This window comes from Diceros bicornis, chromosome 9, assembly GCF_020826845.1.
Source record: "Diceros bicornis minor isolate mBicDic1 chromosome 9, mDicBic1.mat.cur, whole genome shotgun sequence".
In the NCBI taxonomy this organism is placed as follows: Eukaryota; Metazoa; Chordata; class Mammalia; order Perissodactyla; family Rhinocerotidae; genus Diceros; species Diceros bicornis.
Window position 1 is genome coordinate 27565488 of NC_080748.1, and position 19694 is coordinate 27585181.

General features: G+C 41.8%; 1 protein-coding gene across 2 annotated transcripts in view; it reads left to right on the forward strand.

Moving 5' to 3' along the window:
- Positions 1-11020, forward strand: part of EBPL (EBP like) — a 43205-nt gene extending 32185 nt beyond the window's left edge. Inside the window, exons 2-4 of one of the 2 annotated variants that reach the window (XM_058548128.1) lie at positions 2462-2531; positions 8684-8822; positions 10179-10477. In XM_058548128.1, coding sequence (XP_058404111.1) covers positions 2462-2531; positions 8684-8822; positions 10179-10242 — 273 coding nt within the window. In that variant the 3' untranslated portion in view covers positions 10243-10477. The other variant, XM_058548127.1, reaches the window with a different exon arrangement.
- Positions 11021-19694: the final 8674 nt, after the last annotated feature.

A 19694-nucleotide genomic window follows, 5' to 3' on the forward strand; every position in this document is an offset into this window, starting at 1 on the left:
TCAGATTCAACCCAGTCTCATTGCCTCTACTCGCCAGTCCAGTGGATGTATTTTGTCTAGAAAGTTCCCAGGCCAAGTCAGGGAAGTGGTCTGTGTTTGCTATGGCTCTGCTAAAGATAAAAAATCGGTTGGTGAAAATAAGGAGTTGCAAAGTGGCCTGGAAGGACTTCTTATTTTAAAACATTGCTGTTTATCTCATATGTAATTTTTAAAAGTCTCCTTTAAAGAATACAATTTTTACATATACTCTAAGATAAACCACATTTACCAATTAAGTAACTTACAGAGTGTCAAGAAAAGACAAAATAAACCAGCTTCAAAGCCTCCATTCAACAGAGATTGGAATGGATAAGAAGCTGAAAGATATTAATGAGATGTGGAGAAAGGTTTCTTCTCTCAGTTGGAGCAAAAGAAAGGCAATTACAAACTGGAGCGTAAACAAAAATGACTTATAAGAAAGTCATAGCCCAAATATGAAGCAAACTAAAATATAGCATGATTTTGAGAAATTCAGGAGTGTAAGAAAGAATTTTCCATTTGCCACATTCTCCTTAAGTGACACAGGAGTCACAAGACTGGATTTGTAGAGAAATGGCCTATTGCAGTGAATGATTTTTACATAATCACCATATTTTAAATGCTGTAGATTGGCTTTTCAGCTTTAAAATCCACTTATAGATAAAATAGGGAAGACAGATATGTTTACAGAACAAGAATGGAAATGTAGTCAATCTCAACAGTGTACAAGCAAAGTGGACAGAAGTTGAGAGTTGGAAATGGGGAGGAGAGCGAGAAAGCGTGGTAGGGACTATTGTGCTCATCTTACACGGTAAGAAGTCGAAATACTGGGCAACACTGATGAAAGAGTAAGCTAAGGTTTTAAGTTTATTGCTTCAGTTACAAATTTGGGTAAGTAATAGAAAAATTAAAGAGAATAATATACTGTAGGTATTTGAAGGGGTTCGGAACATGCCATTCCAGAATACGCCGCTTTGGCATATTGATTATTTTGAGCTGAAGGCAACTGAGAAGCAACAGATGCAGGAAGGGCTCTCTGACCTCCCCCTTTCTACCTAAAATCAAGTCATTAAATTCCCATGAGAAAGGTGCCCTCCTGGTACCAGGAAGAGAAGAACATTCTTATCACCAGAGACTGGGTGTAAACGCCAAAACGGACCTATACAAATGAACCTACTAAAATAACTCTTATCTTCCATTAGCTTCCCCCATATATTTGTTAGCCACTTTCCCGCAATTTATTGTCCCTAGCCCAAGCCCCTTTGTCTTGTCACATCCCCATAATTTATCGTTCTTTATGTAAAATATATATAAGCTTTTGGACCTAGCAGCTTCTTTAGGTTTTTGTTTTCCTTTTGAAGACTCTTGTGGATATGTAAAAATATTAAATAAAATTGGTATGTTTATCTCCTGTTAATCTGTCTTATGTCAGTTAATTCTTAAGCCAGCTACAGAATCTAAGAGGGGAGAAGGAAGTTTTTCCTCCCCTAGACTATTAAGTACTGGAAGGACTGGGAAGGGGAGAGGAAGCAGTATAATTAAATCGTAATTTTTCAGGATGGGCTGTTAATTGATAATGTCTAAAGAAATAGCAGTATATTATGAGTTATGAAGATAATCCCAAAAACTGAAGACAGAGTGATTATAAGTAGTAACCTCTGGGAAATGGTACTAGAAGTGAGCCGAGATTAGGCAGAGACACAATTTTAATGTTGTATGAGCAACTGCTTTGGTAAAAAGAAATGAGGAAAAAAGTTGTCTTGACCAGTGGCAAAATTTGTTCAAAGGAGCGACATGACAATCAGATATCCCAGTGAATTCTAGTTAATTAGTTTTTGAAATTTTAGACAAATGCTTTAGTGATGGGAAAATACTAAGTATAATTGCAGATATTTCATTACCTAAAATTTAAAATGTAGCCTGTAAGCGTTTTTAATTTTCCTAAGTTTGCCTTTATGCAGGAAAAAGAACTAGTTCAACTCTGATATAGATATCTGATATAGATATCATATAGATATGTGAATACCGCTTTTGTTGAGAGAGATCTTGGATTTTTTTTTTTTGAGGTGAGACGAAATGAACTGCTATGAAGTACTTCTCAAAGGTGGAAAATGCCTGGAATAATCCAGAATTTAGCCTATTTAATATAACACTTAAACTCTTGTGCAAAATTTTCAACTTATTTTTTCCCCATAAGAACGCACCTCTGATTTTATAACGCCAATCACTGAAAAACAGCATTTCTTATATAAACATTCGCTTTGGACATACATGTTTCCAAGGTCAGGGAGCCAGGATTGCACCCCTGGGGTTGTGTCAGGTCAGGTGCACTGACCAGGATGTAGGCTCCTGGGGGATGCTACTAGGCAAGGCCATGTATCTGCGGTGCCATCCTGTGGTTGTGATGCTAAATTAGAGCTTGTTTTCGTTTTCTTCTCTCCAGGAAGGCCCTTTTGTCTACTTGTCTTTGGTGGGAAACGTTGCAGATTCTGATGGCTTGATCGCTTCACTGTGTAAGTAATTTAAGACGTTTGCATTTGAAATGTTTGGGGAGATTAATTCCAAGTCAATTAAGTGAGTATCTGTATCACATATTGTGTGATTTCATTTATATGAAATGTCCAGAATAGGTGAATCTACAGAGACAGATTATAGAGGAGTGATTGCCTAGGACTGTAGGGGGAGGGGTGGGGAAAGTGGGAGATGAGAGTGCCTGACAATGGGTATGGGTTTCTTTTGGGGGTAATGAAATGTTCTCAAATTAGATCGTGGTGATTCAAATCTGTGAATATACTAAAACCCATTGAATTGTACACTTTAAATGGGTGAGTTATATGGCACATGAATTATATCTCAATAAAACTGTATATTAAAAACTTTGTAATGAGTGCAGATTGAAGAGCTTGCAGTATTTAAGCTGGGTGTTTTTCATACTTTCAATATCAACTTTCTTTTTATTGTGTGTGTGTATACATATATATACATATATATACATATATATATATATATATATATATATCTAGTCTTGTAGATAATTTCCAAAAATCTTCCTGCTCTGCAGAGATATTAACTCTTTTTCCCTACCTGCTTCATGCTCACTGCAAATCAGTCAATGTTCAATCAAGCAGTATTGACTACCTCCCATGAACTATGTGAATTTTGACAAATAAATGGGCCATGCAACAACAGGGTCCTTTGCCACTATCATAGAACTGCCTTGCGCAGGATAACTTCTTTCAGATTTTGTGTCTGAAATTCTGAATCCTGAAATCATATCCTCCAGCCAGGATCTGTGTTGGGACTCCTATTCACCACTAGTGTTGGGAAACTCCTCTAGAAAGTGAGTCAGCTACAGTTAGTGCTTCTCAAAGCAAAACGTGTTGTCTTTGATGCCTCTCAGGTCCTAGCCAGTGCAGCTCAGGGAGCCTGTGGCCCCACACCTGGAGTCAGGCTACTTCAGTTCCCTGGTCTGAGTGAAATACAGCCGGGCACCTTTCTGGTGATTAGGCTGGATTCAACTGTGCTTGAGAACTGCTGGGGAAGCCCAGGGGCTGAGGGACCCAGCGCAAGTCATTGTCCTTTCACCCTGACAGCTCTGCCTGGCATCAGAAAAAGGGAACATGGGGCTGGCCCAGTGGCGCAAGCAGTTAAGTGCGCACGCTCTGCTGTGGCGGCCCGAGGTTCCCCAGTTCGGATCCCGGGCGCGCACTGACACACTGCTTGTCAAGCCATGCTGTGGCGGCGTCCCATGTAAAGTGGAGGAAGATGGGCATGGATGTTAGCCCAGGGCCAGTCTTCCTCAGCAAAAAAAGAGGAGGATTGGCAGATGTTAGTGCAGGGCTGACCTCCTCACAAAGAAAAACAACAACAACAAAAAATTGAATATTAAAAAAAAGAAAGAAAAAGGGAACAGCCCAGTTTTGGCTCAGTCCCGTGAAATGCAAATGTGTAACACCGTCTTTATCGGTCATCTTCAGCTTACATTTTCACCTTAAAAAAAGTGGAAACTCATTTAATAGAGGTGCCCTTTATTCTCACAAAAGTGAAAATCCATGATATAAATGATAAAATGATATAGGGTAGTGCTTCTCAGACTTTAATGTGCACAAAATTGCCTAGGGCTCTTGTTAAACTACAGACTCTGATTTAGAGGGTTTGGGTTAAGACTTCCCACAGGTTGATGGGTGGACCGTCCTTTGATTCACCAGGATATAGAGGTGGGCTATAAATATTATGTAGACCCCATTAAAGAAAATTATTCATGACACTTGTTAAAGATGGTAAGGAAGACTTTATTTAAGAGGAACCACTGCAGTGGGGGATTTGCAGTAGGAGAGAGAGATCAGGCTCAACTCTAAATACAACAAGGACAAGTAGAGATTTATAGCCAAGGAGCAGGGTGGGGGGTCAGTGGATGGAAAATTGCTAAGAAGAAACATCAGGGCTACAGGGATTCTTCATAGACTGACTGAACAGGATTCTTTTTTTTTTTTTTTTTCTGTTTTTTAATTTGAGGGGGATTGGCCCTGTGCTAACATCTGTTGCCAATCTTCCTCTTTTTCTTTTTTCTCCCAAGTCCCAGTACATAGTTGTGTATCACAGTTGTAGAGTTGTAGCTCTTCTATATGGGACGCTGCCTCGGCATGGCTCGATGAGCAGTGAGCAGGTCCGTGCCCAGGATCTGAACTGGCAAACCCCAGGCCGCCGAAGCAGAACACGCGAAATTAACCGCTATGCCACCAGGCCGGCCCTCGATCAGGATTCTTGCTGAAGGCAGGCCAGGGTGATAAGATGTCAGGGGTGGGGGATGAGGAATTTGATCAAATATCAAGAGTGATCAAATGGCTGCACCCCCATGTTCACAGCAGCATTATTTACGATAGCCAAGCTATAGAGATAACCTAAGTGTCCAGTGACGAATGAATGGATAAAGAAGCTGTGGTATATATATACAATGGAATATTATTCAGCCATTAAGAAGAAGGAAATCCTACCATTTGTGACAGCATGGATGGACCTCGAGGGCATTATGCTAAGTGAAATAAGCCAGAGAGAGAAATACAAATACTGTGTGGTCTCACTTATATGTGGAATCTTAAAAAAAGAAAAACCAAAATACCTAAACTTATAGAAAAAGAGATCAGATTTGTGGTTACCAGAGGTGGGGGGCAGATAGTGGGATAACTGGATGAAGGTGGTCCAAGGTACAAATTTCCAGTTATAAGATAAATAAGTACTGGGGATGTAATGTACCACATGATGACTATAGGTAACACTGCTGTAAGTTGTTAAGAGGGTAAATCCTGAGAGTTCTCATCACAAGGAAAAAAACATTTTTTTCTTAATTTTTTGTATTTGTATGAGATGATAGATGTTAACTAAACTTATTGTGGTAATCGTTTCACAATATATGTAAGTCAAGTCATCATGCTGTATACCTTAAACTTATACAGTGCCATATGTCAATTACGTCTCAATATAACTAGGGGGAAAAAAGATGGTAAGATACCAAGAATAGGGGATTTTTGGTAAACTGACTCAGCAGGATTCTTGCTAAAACTAAGCAGGACAAGGACAGAGCTCGAGGTTGAGGCCTGGTCAGGAAGAGGGCTCAGAAGAGCCTCACTGGAGCCTGGTCAAGAAGAGAGTCGTCTCCCTTATCCTCTCCTAATCTTACTCTGTGGTTCAGCTGTGGCTCGGCTACTCCAGCCCTTAGTGTGCGTCTTTCCTTCTAAACTTCTGCCTAAGCCTGGCAGTCAGTCACAAAATAAGTGGTAATGGGGCCGGCCCCGTGGCTTAGCGGTAAAGTGCGTGCGCTCCGCTGCTGGCGGCCCGGGTTTGGATCCTGGGAGCGCACCAACGCACTGCTTCTCCGGCCATGCTGAGGCCGCGTCCCACATACAGCAACTAGAAGGATGTGTAACTATGACGTACAACTATCTACTGGGGCTTTGGGGAAAAAAACAAAAAGGAGGAGGATTGGCAATAGATGTTAGCTCAGAGCCGGTCTTCCTCAGCAAAAAGAGGAAGATTAGCATGGATGTTAGCTCAGGACTGATCTTCCTCACAAAAAAAATAAAATAAAATAAGTGGTAATGATCATGTCATTAGGCTTATTAGTGCTCTGTTTGCCCTTTCTCTGTCTAGGTGTTTAACCAGCAAAGAGATAATCAAGGTTAAGCAGTGGAGGATGCTGGAGGCTTGATGCGCTGGGACTGGTGGATAGTGGGCCTGCTTTTACCATCCTCCCTGCCTTCCTCTCCAGCATTAACCTTGCCGCCGCCCCCCCCCCCATACACACTCACACTCACACTCACACACACACTGTCTTCTTCAGCTTGGCTGAAATAAATGTAGTTTCAGACATACCACGTTCTCTTAGCTCCAAGCCTTTGCACATGTTCCTCCCTGAAACACCCTTCTCCTTCACACAGTTCAGGGGGCACCTCTTGTGCTGTAAGGCCTCAAATTAAGATCCAATATTATGTGTGCCTTGATGTCTGGTGAAATCCACAGGGCCTCAAATGGCCTAACTGCAAGTCCCCTCCCCACTCTGCCTCCACCTATAAGGTCCCCTAGCCAAATAATCCTCCTTGTGGTGGGGACCAGGCACATTGCCTGCATATGGGAAACAGGGGTCATCCTATCCTGTTGTTACTACAAACCCTGCCTCCCACAGCTGCTCCTCTTCACTCCATTTCCAAATGTAACCCCCATGTGGCCCTGTGTGCCACGCTGTCCTCCTCCTCCAGGCTACGAGTATATGTGACCTGCCATCAACCTCCTCTGTCCAATGACACTCATTGAATGGGCCCTCCCCTTAACTCTAGGGCGGGAATCCCTCTCTCACTAACAAGGTGAAGAGGAAGTGATGAAAACACCTCATCTTCCTTATCTGGCTTAAGTGCCACTTCCTCCATGTCCCCATACTCTGTCACTGTCACTTATTGCATGGTTTGACCTCACTAGAATGTGAACCACTAGTGGGCACACTTTACGTCCCAGTCACTGCTGCATTCTCGAGGCCTAGCCCAGAGCCTTCCATATGCTCCAAAAGATTTGTTTTTTGTGAATGTCTAAACACCCCCTAAGGAATGGATGGTGAAAGAATGAACGAATGGTGTTACTTTTGTGAATGTCGAAACACCCACTAATCTCTTAGTTCCTAAAGCAGTGGCATGTTACTTAAGTGATATTTCCTTAAATTTTGGATGCACTAGATGGTACATTTCACCTATTGTATGTATGTTTAAATTTAGAGGAAAAACTGTTACTTTCAGGATTATGTTGTTTTCCAGTTAGTTGATGGCTGGCGGTTGGCTAAGGCCAGGCTGGACGGATGGCCTCGCCTGCTCCTTGTGTCTGGCCTTTCACAGAATCTCCTCTCAGCATGTGTCTGTGTGTTATCTCATTAAATAGGTAATCCTGTTTACTGGCCCTCCTTTCTCTCAGGACAGCCTTTCATTAGAACCCTTTGTCCCAGCTCCGAGGGATCCTGACTCTCGCTGTTAAGAGACTAGAGCTTTGTGCTGCTCAGACCAGTCATAATGTAGCTAATTTTTGATCGTGCAAACCTTTTTTAAATAATGTGAGAATGGTATTTAAAGGGAGAGAAGAAGTGGGGACTTTTTTTACTTTGATTATTTGAGATCTTATGACCTGCATGTATTACTTTGATAAATTAAAAAAGAAAGAGAGACAGAGAAAGAGGGAAGGAAAGAAGGAAAAAAGAGAGAAGGAAGGAAGGGAGGGAGGGAGAGAGGAAGGGAGAAAGGGAGGGAGGAAGGGAGGGAGGGAGGAAGGAAGGAAGGAAGGAAGGAAGGAAGGAAAGAAGGAAGGAAGGAGGGAGGGAGGGAAGGAGGGAAGGATGGACGAAGGAAGGAAAGGAGAGGAGAGGAGAATGGCTTCACCCAGTGCATAGCTCTTAGTCCAGCTCTAAAAAGACTTTCTGGCCTCATAGTGCTTTCTAGAAGAGACTGTCCTGATCATGGAATCTAGAAAGATTTCTTAGGGTCTCCTTGCTCCCCAGTCAGCACAATGGAGGCTTTGTATGGTGGCTGTTCTTAGTGAATCCTGTCCCTGTAGCCTACTGAAACACCCCCTTTGTCCATTTTGGATTCATTCTAGAATCTAGGCTATGTCATTATCATTCCCCTCCCCTTCCCTCTGCCCTGTCAGCACTCAATTTCTCTTCAATTATTAATAAACATGTGTTTTTAATAAACATTTCCTTAATAACAATTTTTCCACATCTAAATTATACTTACAGACTTTATATTGAAATTTTGAGGTAAGGAACTATAATGCATTTACCAAGATAATAATTAAAAGATTGTCTTTGCAAAATCTGACTCTGTCAAATTAATTTAGAATTCTGCTGCTTATAATGAAAAGGGAGAGCGTGGAGAGGGTGCATATGTGAAAGCACTTTAGAAACTGTAAGTTATTTTACAAATATAACATGATACTGTTATTACTATTTGTGTCAGGTGGCAAATGCGTTTTAGTCTCCGGGCTTCTCTTGCTTTCCACTGAGGCATGATGAAGAATGTAGAGAAAGTGGCAGTTGTTCTTTTTGTCTCCTCCTTAAGGGAAAAAAGTTCATTTCCATTGACCGTCATAAAAATGATTGCCAGATGAATGACAAAATGTATTTTGTTTTTAGGGAAAGAATATGGCAAAGCTGATGCAAGATGGCTTTATTTTGATCCAACCATTGTGTCTTTGGAAATTCTGACTGTTGTCCTGGATGGGTCTCTGGCATTGGTTCTAATTTATGCCATAGTCAAAGAGAAATATTATCGGTAAGTGCCCTTCTCCTGTCCTGCTGAAGAGAGGAGAGGCATTAGCTGTCCCAACACCTAAGTGACATTTGGAGTAGATTATGACATTGTTTTGTTAGATGAAAAGTAGAGAGCCGGCCCCGTGGCTTAGCGGTTAAGTGCGTGCGCTCCGCTACTGGCGGCCTGGGTTTGGATCCCGGGCACGCACCGGCGCACCGCTTCTCCGGCCATGCTGAGGCTGTGTCCCACATACAGCAACTAGAAGGATGTGCAACTATGACATACAACTATCTACTGGTGCTTTGGGGGAAAAAAAAAAGGAGGAGGATTGGCAATAGATGTTAGCTCAGAGCCGGTCTTCCTCAGCAAAAAGAGGAGGATTAGCATGGATGTTAGCTCAGGGCTGATCTTCCTCACAAATAAATAAATAAATAAATAAATAACTGTTTAAAAAAAAAGAAAAGTAGAGTAAAAACGAAAGTTGTTTGCTATTAGATAAGGATCATGGTGCCACCAGGATAATTTCAGACTGTTCAAAATAAAAAATATGAGAAATGTGACTGTTGTAACAACCTAGTCACTGTAGAGGCAAGCACAGTGGATGGTTTGGCCACCAACATTGTGGAGAATAAAAAGGTAATGTTTCCATCCTTTTTTTCCCCAAATCCCTCTAGAAAACTATTCCACTTGACACAAAGTAAGTTCCCTTATGTAATTCTGAGTCAGACATGCAAGATAAGTCAGAAATATTTTCAGCAGCCGGTTGTGGAGGGTATGAGGAAGACAGAAGAGGGAGGAGCTGGAGAAAGATGGAAGGTTAACCATCCATCAGTCAGACTCTGAGATTTTGAACGCTCCTCCTTCCCTCCCTTTTCCTTCCCCTCCTCCTTGCAGACAAGTGACCTGGGCAAATGGAGTGCTAACCTGGGGATGATTCCCTAAGACAATGTCGAGTAGGCACCATTGCATTCAATTTTCCACCAACTTGTGTTGAAGAAGTCTTGTTTAAAGCTTCATCACAAAATTTCAGATTTGAAAGAGACCTCAAAGGTCATTTAATCCACTCCCCCCCGTGATTTCACATAGATAGTTGGCAAGAAAAATTAAATTTCTCCTTGGTAACATGACGTGTCTTTGACTCCATCATCTTCGTTGTAGACTTACTACGTGCACCCGTTTGTTGATTATTTCAAACATTGATAATATCTACCTTGTTGAATACTTACTATGTGCCAGGCATAGCGCTCATCCCTTTATCTACATATCTCATTGGATATCCACAATATTATTTGAGGAAAAGACTATTATTATTATCTCCTTTGACAGCGGGTGAAATTGCAGCTTATAGCAAGATTCACACTCAGTTCTCTTTGCTAGGTCAGGTGTGACCTCACTGAATCTTCCTGTGACTAGGACAGGATACCCAAGAGACCTTACTTAACTCTGAGAATAATCTTCTAGAAAGGATAGTGTTGCTTCTCCAAGGAAATCATGAGTCTTCATTAATTAGAATGACCTGCCCCATCAAAGGAGCACTACACGAAACCTGAGGTCCAACTTCAGAGAGGTTTTCTACCGTGGAAGACTGTGTTATGCTGCCATTAAAGAAAAGATGTCATGATTCAGGGTGCCATGCTGTGCCCAGCTGGCAGTTTCATCCCTTATTTCTTTCTCTCTAACAGGCATTTCATACAGATTACCCTGTGCGTGTGTGAATTGTATGGCGGGTGGATGACCTTCTCGCCAGACTGGCTTATGGGAAGCCCCAACCTCAACACCAACAACTGGCTCTACTTTTGGGTCTATCTGGTATTTTTCAATAGTGTATGGGTTCTGATCCCAGGACTGTTACTGTGGCAGTCATGGGTAGAACTCAAGAAAATGCATTACAAAGGAACAACTTCAAGGAAAAAATTTCAGTGAATTTTCAAAATCATAGACACTCTTTATCTTGCTTTATGAGCCAGCATGGATCAAACCTTTTTGTTTGGCCAAATGTAATACATTCCAGCCTACATTTTCTTTTTATATTGTTTTTCTTGAATTTCAAATTGATTGTAAGGTGGCGAGTTTTTGTTGTTGCTTTTTTCCAATTAAATAGCAATGTACGGAACAGAGAATAAATTTTAACTTGTAATAATAACACATTTAATTATACATTTTTATGGCTAGCATTAATTGTTCCACATTAATAAAGCCAGTTATCATAAAATACTGTAGAGCACGTTATATTAATTTTTTATTATCCAAAGAATGTGTTGTTGCTTCAACTTTTAATCTTCTCATTAGTCTTTTGGTTACCAAAGTGAAATCAGAAATGAAAGAAATGCTTCTGTTTTACATTTGTACTTTATCAAATTTGTGAAGCCAACAAAAAATGATAGTAGTAGGAATTTGTGAGTGGGCTAACTCCTCATGGGTGAACATTGGGGTTTAACATAGACAGATGATTCACTTCCCAAGATGATTCCTTACCCTTTTTCAAGGAGGAAGATTTGAGATACCTTAGAAAAATACATAGTACATTATGATAAAAAGTAAATCAGGAAATAGGGACACAGGGAAAATAATAGTGAGCAATAGTAAGATGAAGGTAAAGTTGATGTGCAAGATGCATACCATAACGTCATATGTAATTGGTAGAAGTGCAGCACAAATTTGGCATTTACCTTCGGGACCACGAGGGAAACATGACTACATTGTGTTTCATAGAACACTAGTTTTGGGAGATGGTTAGAGCGATTCTATTGGAGATGGGGAGCAGGCACTCACATTAACTTGTTCAACACCTGCCTTTCTTACTAGACTGTAAGCTCACGGATGTATTCTCTGCCTAGAAAAAATGCCTGGCACATGCACCAGGCATTTGATAAGTTGTGGTGGATACCGTTGCTTGGATAGCTCAGTCTGCATTCCTCCCTCCTTCTGTGTTTCCTTCTTATTCTGTAGAGAACTGTAGGTTATGGTCCTGGGTACAAAACTGGTTTCACCTTTCACAGGTACTTGTGAGCGATTTGGAGGGTGAAAGCATGGAGACCATTTCCAACTCTTCCTTTTTTTTGTTTTTTTGCTATTTTGTGGTGACAAGCAAGTTCATGGAAATGTGATGGTTTGGGGCATTAGCACACCAAGTGTTCAGCTTCCTGGGTATTGAGAGGCGGTTGTGGTTGGCGCAGCAAGAATAAAGGGTTTGTGAGCTGAGTAGCTCCAGTGGTGGCCTCATTGGTAGTGCCTCCCTTGGGAGGGTCCATACTGTGGTCATCTGAGAGTCATTCCTAGAAGCTTAGCCAAGCACCTGCTCTTGCAGCCCCCCAGTGATTTTTGTAAGCATCTAATTCCCTGTATTAAATCCTCCCGCTTAAAACACCTGGAGTAATTGCTGTTTTCTACACTTTTATCCTGGATGATACCTGACTACAGTATTTGTTGAATATTGAATAAGTGTAGCCAAGTAAGTTTAAGGAATATTATATTAGCACCTTAAAGGCTTTAGAATTCCTGTAATAAGAAACTAGATTAAGTCATTTAACCCAACTTTTCCCATCATATTTAACAGACCCTTCAACAAGTGGGATGATGTTTCATGGAACATCAGGTAGGGAAGCATTGAGTAACACAATTCAGTATTCACGAGATTAAAAACAAACCAGTTGCCAATAAACAATTAAGATAGAATTTTTGAAAATACCATTCACTATAGCATCAAAACCTTCTAATATTTAGGGAAAAAATGAAAGATGTGTGAGACCTACACAGGAAAAAAAAAAAACTATAAAACATTGAGAGAAGTTAAATAGGACCTAAATGAGCAAAGAGATATGTCATGTTCATGGATTGGAAGGCTCAATATTGTAAAGAAGTCAGTTCTCCCCAAGTTGATCTATGGATTCAATATAATCCCAATCAAAATCCCAGCAGATATTTAAAAAGTGATAATTAACAAGTTGATTTTAAGATATTTTATGGAAAGGGAAAGGGCCAAGAAAGCTAAGACAACCTTGTAGCAGAAGAAATTGGAGGACTTATTCCACAAGACATCAAATCTTTTTTTTTAAATTATTTTATTGAGGTCATATTGGTTTATAACATTGTGTAATTTCAGGTGTACATTATTGTATATCAGTTTCTGTATAGACAGCATTGTGCTCACCACCAATAGTCTAGTTTTTAATCTGTCACCATACATATGTGCCCCTTTACCCCTTTCGCGGACCCCCACCCCCTTCCCCTCGGGTAACCACTAATCTGTTCTCTTTATCCATGTGTTTGTTTATCTTCCACATATGAGTGAAATCATACAGTGTTTGTCTTTCTCTGTCTGGCTTATTTTGCTTAACATAATACCTTCAAGGTCCATCCATGTTGTTGCAAATGGGACGATTTTGACCAGACAGCAAATCTTAATATAAAGCTACAGTAATTAAGGCAATGTAGTATTGGCATAGGAATAGTCAAATAGACCAATGGAACAGACTAGAAAGTCCAGGACAGACCTTCTCACATATGGACAGTAGATTTATGACAAAGGGGAAAGGATGCTCAATAAATGGTGCCAGGTCAGTTGCATGTCCATATGAGACAGAATGAATCTGGATCCTTACCTCACACCATGCACAATATCAATTCCAGGTGAATTGTTGATTTTAAAGTGAAAGGCAAACAATAAAGCTTCAAGAAGAAAAAAAATAGAAAAATATATTCTTAAAAGGTATACAAAAAGCTGCAATGTTTGGTTACATTAAAATTAAGTTCTTCTATTCATCAAAAGCCACCATTAAGAGGGTAAAAAAGGAAGCCACAAGGTAGAAGATATTTGCAGTACATATACTTGACAAAAGACCCATCCCAAATATAGTTAAAGAACTCCTGTAAATTAATTAGAAAAACACATGCAGTCTAATATAAAAGTTAACAAAATATTTGAATAAATACTTCACAAAAGAGAATCTGCAAATGAGAATTTCAGAAATGATAATTAAGGCCACAGGGCCGGCCCTGTGGCTTAGTGGTTAAGTGCGTGCGCTCTGCCGCTGGCGGCCCAGGTTCGGATCCCAGGTGCGCACCCACGCACCGCTTCTCCAGCCATGCTGAGGCCGCGTCCCACAAACAGCAACTAGAAGGATGTGCAGCTATGACATACAACTATCTACTGGGGCTTTGGTGGAAAAATAAATTAATTAATTAAATTAAATTAAGGCCACAATAAGATGTTACTACACGCCTATCAAAATGGCTGAAAAAGAAAAAGACTGGCAATGATGAGTGTTGGTGGAGCAACTGGAACTCTCATCCACTGCTGGGAGGAATGTAAAGTGGAAAAATGTTTTTCAAATAACTATTAAAGCTGAATATGTGCATGCCCCATAACCCAGCCATCTGACTCTTAGGTATATACTTCCCAGAAATGCTTACTGTGTGCACCAGAATGGCAGCATTATTCATAATAACCTCAAACCGGAAACAACCTAAGTGAAGAACTTGTGGTATGTACATACAATGGACTACTATACAATGAAAATTACAGGAATGAAAATTAACAACCTACTTCTACTCATAACCACATGGATGAATCTCACAGACATAATGATAAGTGAAAGAAGCCAGACTAAAAGAATACATACTGTATGATTCCATTTATGTAAGCTTCAAAAACAGATAAAACTGTGGTGTTAGGAATCAGGATAGAAGTTGCCTTTGGGGAGGAGGGTGGGTGTAGTGATGGGGAGTAGTCATGAGGGGGCTTCTGAGATGCTGGTAGTGTTCTATTTTTTTATTTGAACAGTAGTTATAATTTGTGATAATTCATTCAGCTGTACGCTTATGAATGGTGTGCTTTTCTGTGTTTATGTCATACTTTAATTTTAAAAGTATATATTTTTTAAATTCCTGGTATGAAAGCCTGAAAAAATGTCTCTAATGGGTCCTCATGAAGAGGATGCTCTGTCCTTGGCAACAGATGCAGTACAACTCGGGCTGTTTCTAACAGTGTCCCTGATGTGGGCTGAAGGCGGGATGCCAGAGGGAGAGTCTGTGCGGGCCCTTGCATGAGGGATTACTTCATTGTTTCCAGTACTTTGCTCTCTGCTGACCTGGCTCAATCCAAGGGTTAACAGAGTAGAGAAAAATGGATGGGCTGCATATCCTGCAGGCAATCCTGAAAACACGATTTCTCTCAGCTGAGTTTTTGCTGCGTAGTGAATGAGAGAGCGATGGAGATTATAGACTCTGACAAGAACTCGGGGTACAGATACACTCTACTGCCAAGTCAGGACGGATCTAAATGTTTTTCTTTTTTTTAATAATTTTATTTATTTATTTTTCCCCCAAAGCCCCAGTAGATAGTTGTATGTCATAGCTGCACATCCTTCTAGTTGCTGTACGTGGGACGTGGCCTCAGCATGGCCGGAGAAGCGGTGCGTCCGTGCGCGCCCGGGATCCGAACCTGGGCCGCCAGCAGCGGAGCGCGCACACTTAACCACTAAGCCATGGGGCCGCCCCCTGGATCTAAATGTTTTAACCATAAAGTGAGTTAGGAGGAGGATTGGTGTCCCTGAATGAAAATCTAACAGGTCACTGTGAATAGAAGCCCATCTCCCTGTCACAGGGAGGTGGGGACAAGGTGAAATCGGGAATACTGTATTTCATTAATTCTAAGATAGATATTTTCCCCCAACATTTTAACGTTTTAAAAATTAGAATGCATTTTACAGTGGATGTCTCATAGTTTAGTTGGCAGTGTTTTCTTCTTTCAAAAATATGATGCATCTTATAATTGATAGCATCTTAGAGTCAATTCAGTCAGTCACTACCTTCCCTGTGGTTCCCCTCTTTAAGCCTCAATATCTCCAACTACTTGGAGGTGATAGTTTAAATTTATTTTAAAAGTCTAAATTTTGGGCCGGCCACATGGCTTAGCGGTTAAGTGCGTGCGCTCCACTGCTGGCGGCCCGGGTTCGGATCCCGGGTTCGCACCGACGCACCGCTTCTCCGGCCATGCTGAGACCGCGTCCCACATACAGCAACTAGAAGAATGTGCAACTATGACATACAACTATCTACTGGGGCTTTGGGGGAAAAAAATAAATAAATAAAAGTCTAAATTTTGCTTGGGACCTTAGGGATCGTTTACTATAGTACCCCCCCCCCCCGCCCATTCCGTCCTATCTGTTGCCTAGGAGCCAGCTGTAGGAGGCATATTTTGATGAATATATAAAATGATTTGCAGTAGGTTATGACTTGCTTATATGGAAGGTAACTAGATTCCTGCAAACAGTCCATCCCTCTGCAGTGGTGTTTACACTGTAAATTTCCTTCGCAAACTCTTCTTTTCCAGATAATGTTGAGGCAAATATCAGCATAACCCATCTAAAATCACAGTCTAGATGATGAAGTTTCCTCATATTTAATTACATCAGCTCTACAACACCTTAAGTATTAGCCTTGGGGCTCCAGGAAAAGTCTACAAATTGCAGTATGAAATTGTGAAATAATACTTTGTCAAAGGAAGGCTTGATGGAAACCAAAATGCAAAAAGTTTAGAGAAGAATCCTTTGTTTTCCTTTATTTTTAAATTATTATTAAAATCCATGAATCCTTTTTCTGTTTGTTATGACAGCTGGAGTTTGGATTTAAAGATAATTTATAAAGAGAATAATTGGGCAAAGCCTTGCATGAGGAAGGTTAACCGCTGCTGTCCTTGCTTTTAATTAAATGCCCACAAGGTGGTAGGTAGGGCCTGGTCGGCCTCCTCTGCCCACGCCCTTTTGGAAGCATTGCACCTTCTCTCCACACTTACCACTGCCTTGACACCCTGGCAGACCCCAGAGCTAACAAAATCCCTTTCCCGCCACCACTTCAATGTAGGGAACAAATCGCATCCAGTAATTAACATTTAGGTGTTAATAATTGATAGTGGTTTGATATATTACCCTTCCTGAATATATTTACATTAAAAAATGTGTTACACAATTGATACATGTTCATTGCTGAAAACGGAAAATTCAGATAAGCAAAAAGAAAAAAAAAATTACCCCCAGTCTCATCAGAGAGAACCACTATTACTAATTTCGTTTCTATTTCTGAAGCTCTTGTCTGTGCATGTACTAAATTTTTGGGAGACTGTAACCTCCCTTCCTTCCTCTCTCTCTCTTGCCCTGAACTTATCATCCAAGAAGGAGCGGTTGTACATGTGTATACAAACCGACTGTGGGTAGTGTTACAGAACATGCCCCCATTCTTGAGAAATTCACGCGCTTACAGAGGTTGGTAGGTAGCAGTTCTCATTTATTTTTGGAAAGCGGTTTCCTTAGATGCTTATGTTGACGCAGATCAAGTTGACATCTCAAAATATTTGATTGGCCACCTCCCAACTCTTCAGGGGAGGGATCAAGTGTGCTGAGCGTGCTGCGGTGCTGTGTTCTAGGTGTTTAATTCCTTCCCTTCCAGAAGCCTTCCCTCGGTCCCCTGGGAGTCAGAAGGGAAGGATTCTGAACTTTTGCAGCCCTTGTCTGTGTCACTGAAGTGGCCCGGGGTGGCCTTGTATTGTTGTTTGTGACATCCACCTTCACAGCTGCACAGGAGCCTCTCAAGGCCACACTTAGAATCCTAGAATCTTACACTGCTTAAAGGGCCTCCCAGAGGGCCGGTTTAGATGGTCGGAAACTGAGGCTCGGAGGGGTTAGATAACCTGCCCAAGGCCACACAGCTTTTTAGTGAGCTAGGACCCAGTTCCCTTAAAAGTGCTCTTTCTATTCCAACAGTGCTAGACATGCTCCCAGGAGCCTACAAGTTGTGAAAATTGTTCAATTTTGTGGTTTATGTTTATGATCTATAAATTTAACCTAGGCACATTTCTGATCATCTGGGTCTACTCGTTATACTTGAGTAGCCTCTTAATTTCATTGTTTGATTTTGTGTTTTGTGTTGTCCTGTTGGTATTTTTCACTGGTTGGACCAAGTGGTCAGGCGACAGCTGTTAACATGTAATGCAGTGGTTCTTCTAGGGGGGGAGGGGTGACAAAGTGGAGGACACGCACTCGGGGTCCCCACTTTTTCAAATTTGAGCAACACTACAGGATAGCACACCACTTCTTGTTCCCCGCAAATGTGTTTGTTGATGACGCATTTTAGTAAAAAAAATAAACGTTCTGTCTTGGCCTCTTGTTTCTGATTCACAGTATTGTGTTGAGAGTAAAGGTGAACAGATTTTTGGCGTTTTTTGGTTACATTTTGGGAGTCGGACTGATTTCAGTTCTTGGGGGTGGGATCTGATTAGTAAGAACTGGAAGCAGGAAATAGATTTTGCCGGCGTGCCCCTGAGCATCCACGGTTTGAACTATCTCCCTAAATTCAGTGCCTGTCCCGAGAGCTGACCACATGTACTCATACTCCCTGTAACAGTGACATCTTGTGGCCCCGGGGTAATAGGACAGCAGTTGAGTGGCTGATGTGTGGATTTTGATGAGATGACCTTATTCTATATAATAAAGCAGTTGCCTGTCACCACGGAAGCCACTGCCCTTTCCCAGAGAGCCCCCTCCCCTCCTGTGACACATTCTCCTCCAATCGCCCCACACCCAGTAAGCACCTTCAACATTGTCCCTGCTTCCTTGGGGCGCTCTCCTCCCAGCCCTGCTGGCTCTTGAGCAGCAGACAGGCTACTGATGGCTGCCTGGGTGGGAAGAAGTGAACCTAACCCATAGGGCCCATGTCAGCTGCCATCGGCCATGTTAGGCCAGGCCTGGCCTGGATTCCGGTGCTCGAGGGCCAGTGATTTACTGCCTCCCTGGGCAGCAGGTGGCCGGGGTATTTTTAGTGTCTGGAGCCTTTAGGAGAAGGGTTGGGTGGGGGTAGGAGGCAGCAGTGGAGGAGTCACGCTTCCAAGGTTCAAGTTCAAAGCCTCCCGATTGTGGGGTCTCTTCCCTAAACTGTGGGCTCTCAGGCACTTGGTACAGGGGTCCCCACTTTAAAAACCATCTTCTTGCATCTGTCTGTCTTTTTCCTTTTCCTAGTCGGTTTGGAAGCTCGAGCTAGAGAAAGTGATAACTTTAGGGTGCCAAGTTGTTTGGTGTCTTGGAAAAGGACTGGGTGTTATTAACACCCTGCATGCATATTCATTCCACTTCAAGCCCTTTTCTGTTCATTGTGTGATCTGATCCTCATGATGGTCCCATGAACTCCATGGATAGGGATCATCATCTTCCTTCTATGGAAGAAGAACCTGGTGAAGGAGGGTGAGCATCTGCCCAATACCACAGGGAGTGCGTGTGCGGGACCCTGAAGCCGGCTGTCAGGATTTGCTGCTGAGCAGTGCTGAGTTGGAACCCTCTTCTGGGTTATTTATTTAGCTCTTCAGTCTCCTTACCGTGGTACTTGGCACATACAGTTGTGAGGATGAGCACATATTAAGTATTCCATAAGCTGTTCCTATCTTATCCAAATAAAAGCTCACACATTTACTTAGCTTTGAGTGGGTCCATGGTCCAGGTCCTGAGCATACGACATCGCCACTGCCTTCATATGGGAGACAATCTCAGAACCAGCTATTAAACATGCCAGCATGCTCAGGCCTAGAGCAGAACTGGCCAAAACCTGGGCTTCTGAGCAGGCCCACCAGAGAGAATAAAAGGTGAAAATTAAAAAGGCTGTGCGCCCGGAAACTTTGTCAGTCTTACCATCTGAGACTGGATTTGAGTTACTTTCATACTGCAATTACTTGGTGGCGTAAATGTTTTTGTGATTCCTTGTCCTCAGCATCCTTTTATGTCCTTTCTAAGGGAACCTTCTGCTTGTGATTCAGGGAAGAAGGAATTTTGTCAGCACCTGAATGGAATGGTAGTCAGCACCACGAGAGACCTGGAGAAACTGGGAAAATGAAGTGACCGAGCCTCCTGC